The 6,256-nt window shown below is 38.6% G+C and overlaps 1 protein-coding gene across 1 annotated transcript; it reads right to left on the reverse strand.

The window, feature by feature from the left end:
- Positions 1–231: 231 nt before the first annotated feature.
- On the reverse strand, positions 232–6,025 carry LOC145223985 (organic cation/carnitine transporter 2-like). The gene is made up of 9 exons (XM_080090399.1): positions 5,752–6,025; positions 4,995–5,097; positions 4,569–4,657; positions 4,185–4,288; positions 3,428–3,582; positions 1,820–1,988; positions 1,051–1,646; positions 794–979; positions 232–671 (listed from the first exon to the last, which is right to left on the reverse strand). The coding sequence occupies exons 1-9, from the start codon at positions 5,959–5,961 to the stop codon at positions 511–513; spliced, it is 1,773 nt and encodes a 590-aa protein (XP_079946525.1). The 5' UTR covers positions 5,962–6,025; the 3' UTR covers positions 232–510.
- Positions 6,026–6,256: the final 231 nt, after the last annotated feature.

The raw sequence follows: 6,256 nt of genomic DNA on the forward strand, positions 1-6,256 counted from the left end.
TGGCACCTCTTCCTATTTTAGAACATCTGAAATTACTTCATCCAAATCAGAATTTGCCATTGCTTTAAAATATCTTTTGTTCTCAACCATTCAGTTTTGTATTCGTTAAACTTTAACTTGTGAACGTAAAACAGCTATTGCTGAGTTCAGTCAGTCATTTTATTTATTTGTCAACAAAAAACGCTTTTTCGTTGTAGCGAATAAGAACAATAGAATATTTTTTACCAAGCAAACACTTTTTGCAAGCAGAATTTTATTGTATATTTCACAAGGCAACCGAGAGCACCGAAACTGTTTTCCTTTTCATCGTAAAATTTCCAAACACCCAAATTTAACACACAGAAAATATAATTAAAAAATAGACCGTTATGCGTCCATTTTCAATAGTTTGACATCATAAACTTATGTTAGAGGTCTTTTTAGACGATTTCCACTTATTTGATTGACAAGAAAGTTTGAGACCGCTGAAAAAAAACACAATTAAACTATTCATGATTGTCACAATTTACTTCAAACTTGGATATCAACAGACCTTCTCATTTCTACTGCTTCTTGAACAGTTTGTGGAAGCTGAGTCTTTTTAGTTTTGGGTAGAAAGAGGTACAAAGCTGCTGTCAAAAAACTTAAAGCTGCTATAACCAATGGAACAGCAATGCTGTTGGTTTGGTGACCTAACAGTAAAATTACGTTGGTATTTGATGAACATAAGGAAAGTACTTAGCTTATAACTGGCCAATTCAAACATGTACCTCCACTTGATTATTCTTGACTGAAGGAAATTGACAAAGCGTACCTGCATAAATGATAAAAGGTGACAGCATACTCCCGACCCTTGCCATACAGGACGAATATCCCATGACAAGATTTCGAACTGCTGTTGGAAATAGCTCTCCCGTGTGCATGTAGATTGTAACAAAACTGGCAGCTAATAGCAGCCTCCCAACAATAACAACCGCCATCTGTAGCGCAACAACACCAGCTATAAAAATACTTTACAATTAATCACAAAAAGGTCGTTTTGGCCGTATTCGAAAGGTAAATTCATCTTACACATCTTTAAGAGTGGTCGAACAGCAATAAGAACTCCAGCCCCTCCAATAAAAGCCATGTTTGAATTACGATTTCCCCATTTTTGCGACACGATAAAAAACAAACCGGCCGCAGCAAACTCAGCTACGCCGAGAAGCAACATTGTAACATATCGATTACCGCCAAAATTCTTAAGATCCAAAGAGATTGTGTAGTAGATGCAACCGCAAGCAAACCTTAATACGGGAGAAAATTCTCTCTCTTTGTAGACAATATTGTGTTTTGAAAAATCCATCAAGGGGATAGCTAAATTAATATTGCATGAAGTCTTCCAAACAGAATTTGGTGAAGCTGCTAAACACAAACAAATGAATGACTCAACATACCAGGACAAGCCGACTATCGCCAGACGTTTTAGTAATGTTGGGGTTCGAGCTATCAGCTTGCAAGTCGGCCACAGTCCAATCGAGTCGTCTGTTTCAACAATCAAATCGGAAGACTCGTCTTCGTACACGCTTGACTGCGTTTTGTTCAATGTTGCGATTTTCTTGAAGATATTTTGGGCTTCGTCGTTTCTTCCAACAGCCAAAAGCCAACGGGGAGACTCGTCTAAAAGCCTGAGTTTATAGAATATAAATGCAATCGAAATACAACTGTGTACGATATGACTTGAAGAAGATTCATTGTGAAGTTATATAGAGCAGAGAAAATTGTAAAACGCAAATTTACCTTTTATCTACAAATTTACCTGATTACCTTTTGCTTTAAAATTTAACTACTTTGAGCTTACCAAATGTACGGTATGTACAGAAGACCCACGACGCTTGTGACACGTAAAAACCAACGCCAGTCCGACACCAGATAAGCCAAGAGGCTAATGAGCATACAACCGATAGAGTAACCGACACTGTTGCCGAAAAAGACTAAACTTCGTTTGTTCGGTGACACAACCTCAGTGCCTGTGAATTATAATTGCAAAGTTAGTTTGGTTTGATCTGCTAGTCGGGATGTTAAAACAACAGGTGACTATGCAGATACTTACCCGAGACTGCGAAATATATGCCCAGATTAGTGTTTAAGTAGTTGATGCAAAAGTAAAGCCTAAACACTAAATGTAAGCATATGCACTCAAATTTGTTATTAAGGTTGCGTTAAAGTAAGGTTGCATTTCAATATGTGCGTAGGTTTGATAGGATGTGTTGGCATAAGAATTGTAAGTCGGGCCGGGCTATTTAGGTCGGGTTCGCGCTGGATTTGCGCCTTGTTCGGACTTAATTTGGACTCTTTAGGAAAAACGGACTTGATTCGCGCTCGACTTTACACTCTGTATTTTTTTTTTTTTAATAAATTTAACTAGCTAAGTAGCCAGTAGCTGGACCCGACCTAATGTCAAACAGCCCTAAAACGGCTTGTTCAAGACCAATTGTCTATTGCAGTGCTTCTCAACCTTTCGTGGACCGTGCCCCCCTAAAAGTAACTGTTTGGCTTCATGGCCCACTTTATGTAACCCTGAAAGACCTGTGGCCCCCTCAAAAAATTAAAATGGCAAACTCGCGTCGGAATTCGGTACCAATTTCGGCTATAAACAGCTCAAATAGAGTAAACAAGAATCCGTAATCGTGAAACACCTCAATATGGACAAATAGTTGATTAAATTAGGGAATAAAGTTATTTGCAGCACACACGTAATTATGCGCGTTAAAAAAGAAAATGGAATTTGTAGTGGGTGTATCTAAACCTGTGCCCCCCCCCCCCCCTGGGGGACCATGGGCCCTGGTTGAGAACCACTGGTCTATTGTGTATGTTGCCCTTGTCTTTCCTGTGGCTTCGATGTATATACCTGTCAATCAACTGTTCGGGGATTCTCAAAAAGGATTGGGGTTCGGGCTCGGGCTTGTACTTTGGGGTTCGGGCTCGGGCTTTAATTTCAGGCGCGTTTACAACTCTGGTTGGCATTACCACGATGAAACTGTTGAGTACCGTATTTTACGGACCATAAAGCGCACCCAATTATAAGGCGCACTGTCAATAAATTGCTTTGATTAGTTTTTTGTTCATACATAAGGCGCACCGGACTATAGAACGCAACGTATTTTAAGGAGTATGGGTTACCGTATAAAGCTCAGTAAAGTCCCGTATAAAGCTCATAAAGCTCTGAATATCACAGTTGGTAATTGCATTTACCGTAGTTTTTGTGTAAGACGGTGGCTTATTTATATAATGATAGTATCGGTATTGGTTTTGAGTGTAGCCTAGGCAATAAAACACTACTTGATCCATACATTAGGCGCACCTGCTTATAAGGCGCACGATCAATTTATGAGGAAAAAAAAGGATTTAGATTGCGCCTTATGGTCCGTAAAATACGGTAAAACTATAGTGAGTCAGTATTTCTTACCTAACAACATAGCTGCAACAAAATTAACAAGCCCGCCGCATCCAGACAGAAACATCATTACTGCGTAGCTCGTTAAATTCTGTGTAAAACTGGACGCGAAAGTAGCCAAGTACTGCCAAGCGCTAAATACGAGAAATGTCCGTTTTCTTCCATACCTGTCAAATCAAAAATAAGTTTTAATTTTAAAAAAGCTTCGTTTGAGCATGCTTATCCGCAGCTCGTTTGCATTAAACGCAAGTGGTTTAGGACGATCTTTGTATAGCACAGCACTTTACAAGTTATGGGTCTAGTTCAGAGGTTCTCAAACTTTTTCATTATTTTTTCAAAACGGTCCCTTTGCCATTATTTCGAGGTCTCGCGATCCTTACGCCTAAATGTGTATTTCAGAAAAAACGAAAGTTGATTGCAGGATTTTAGCTAGTTAAGCAAAATTGCGCATAACAATTACGATTGTGCGCGAACAATTGCATTTTTGTTAGTTTTATGAAATAAAGGCTATTGTTTAGCAATGTTTACCTTAGAGACAGTTGATTCTACTTTGATTTAAACTTATGTAGTGGCACAAACTGACTCAAAATAAGATTATAGGATTACTTCAACCTTTTCGCGGTCCCCCCAAAATTGCCTTACGGACCCCAAAAGGACCGCGGACCCCAGTTTGAGAACCGCTGGTCTAGTTCAATGTTTCTGCAATTATGTTACTCATTTAGCGGACAGCCTTAAAGAAAATTAGTTTTATCAGAAAAATGTTATTTACTTGTCTGAAATGAATCCGCCTATTAGACCTCCAACGAGTTTTCCAAATATGAACAATGAAACGGAAAATGGTTTCTGCCATTCGTTGTTGCATATCATTCCGAACTAAAACAACAAAAGTAGGGTTTTAGGACTGTTTAATATAGTATTAGGGTCTGATTTTGTAACAAGGTGCACATAGTAGTTTGTGGTAAATGTAATTTCTGTGTTGTATTGTGCCGCTAACGTTCGGATGTCACATTTTCTCTCGCTTTACCGTCATGTTGCAGATACGTTGCGTACGTAAATAAAGCCAGAGGATCATTAACTCATTTGGTCACAAAAACAGTTCTATAACGTTATTTATAATACTGGTCACGTTGATATTACGTCCAAACGTTTTTACCTCTGTAACCGCGCTAACTTCTTTTCCCTCGAAAGTCCAATCAGTGCAAACCAACTGTGTGGTTTTGATTCGTGCCTGTGTGGTATCATCTGCAAACAATAAAGTTACACACACTTTTGAACTAGCTAAGGTTTCGAAAACCCTGTACTCAACGCACAAGAGATTCCAAAGTATGACCCACAGCATGCCCTCTCCTTCCTTGAGCCTTTTAGGTTCAATTTTAAAATACCAAAAGAAGCTATGCGGAAAGTACACGAAAACAAATCAACCCTATATCCTGCATAAGAATTTCCGAACAAAATTTCAACAGTCGTAATCGTATAAGCATGCGTTTATTTTTCCAAATTAAATTTGCGCTATGTAAGGCATTGCTCCATTGTAAAGCTATTTGATACACGATAAAAGACACTGCTGTGGGCTTCTTACCGAAAAGTTTGGTTCTGTTTGCTAAGGTTAAACCGGTAATGTTGCCAAATGTACAAGTGTTCATCATCCTACGGTCATCCAGACTGGATTTGCTTGAGTTTTTCTGAAACAAAATCACGGACGGTAATAAATCTTTCATCGTATTTTGTATGTTTAAATATGTATACAAAAAAGATGAAACTACATACTTATTTGGCCGAGTTAAGAGCATGTTAACTCAAAATATTAGAGCATTTACAATTACAACTTGATTTTGCGAAGAAACGGTGGTTGCTTCAGCCCAAACCGCGCCTGAACCCGAAGGTACAAACCCGAAACCCGGCCCAAACCCGAATCGTTTTTGAGAAGCCCGTTTAGGACCAAAAGTTTGATTGACAGACCTATACATAAAAGCCTGCAAAAAGTACAGAATATAAAGCATATAATGCATACACAATGGACAATAATAACTCAAACAAGCCGTCTTAGGGCTGTTGGGCATTAAGTCCAGCAGCAAGCTACTTGGCTAGGCAATAACTACGGACACAAACGTTAGGCCGGGATCAAGCCACTTTGTAAAAAAAATCTAAGCCCTGACGCGGTCCGAACAACTCTGGTTTGCTTATAGTTTAACTTACTTCAACATACCAGTCGTTTCTAAGTGTGCTGTTGTTTGAATTATCTTACGGTTATTTTCAAAAGAAACAAGCACCGAAAGTGCCAAAAGTTTTACGCAGCTTCACAGTATGTAGAAAATCCATTAATCTATACAACTTACTGCTGGAGCGAAGTAGGTCCCGTTTACGGCATTGCATCGAAATTGTGGTGTATAATGAATGGCAAGAAATTGAAACGTTGTAAAAGCATTAGGAATTGTTGAAAGCAGCAACAAAATGCATAATCTTGATTGATATTTTCCAAACACATTCAGTTCTTCATATATCCTTGTTTGTCTTTTTTCGTCAGTATCGCATTTGTCAATTTCCATTCTGGTCAACCCTCCAAAAAATGTTAGGCTCGACTTACAAATTTGTCTTCGATAGCTGTTTTTGGCTTATACCTCTATTGTATGGCAAAAAATATATTTCATCATTAACTATTGTTTATTGAATGAAAACAATTTGAAATCATTATTTACACACAAGCCTGAAACCATTCCGCATTGAAAACTCGACACTTATTGAACTAACTAAGGCTGCGTTCACACTCGGGCACCGCGGTAGGTTTTCGCTACTAGGAATGAAACTTTTTGGTAGTATGAACGAAACGTCACCTCCCGAAAC

Source organism: Phallusia mammillata, chromosome 4 (genome assembly GCF_965637545.1).
Source record: "Phallusia mammillata chromosome 4, kaPhaMamm4.hap1.1, whole genome shotgun sequence".
Lineage (NCBI taxonomy): Eukaryota > Metazoa > Chordata > Ascidiacea > Phlebobranchia > Ascidiidae > Phallusia > Phallusia mammillata.

Excerpts from the sequence above, each read along its gene's own strand:
- LOC145223985 (XM_080090399.1), bottom strand. The coding sequence starts at position 5,961 with ATGGAAATTGACAAATGCGATACTGACGAAAAAAGACAAACAAGGATA. Across the intron at positions 4,289-4,568 it reads AAGTTAGCGCGGTTACAGAG|TTCGGAATGATATGCAACAA; the intron begins GTAAAAACGTTT and ends TTGTTGTTTTAG. Across the intron at positions 1,989-3,427 it reads TGTTGCAGCTATGTTGTTAG|GCACTGAGGTTGTGTCACCG; the intron begins GTAAGAAATACT and ends TATAATTCACAG.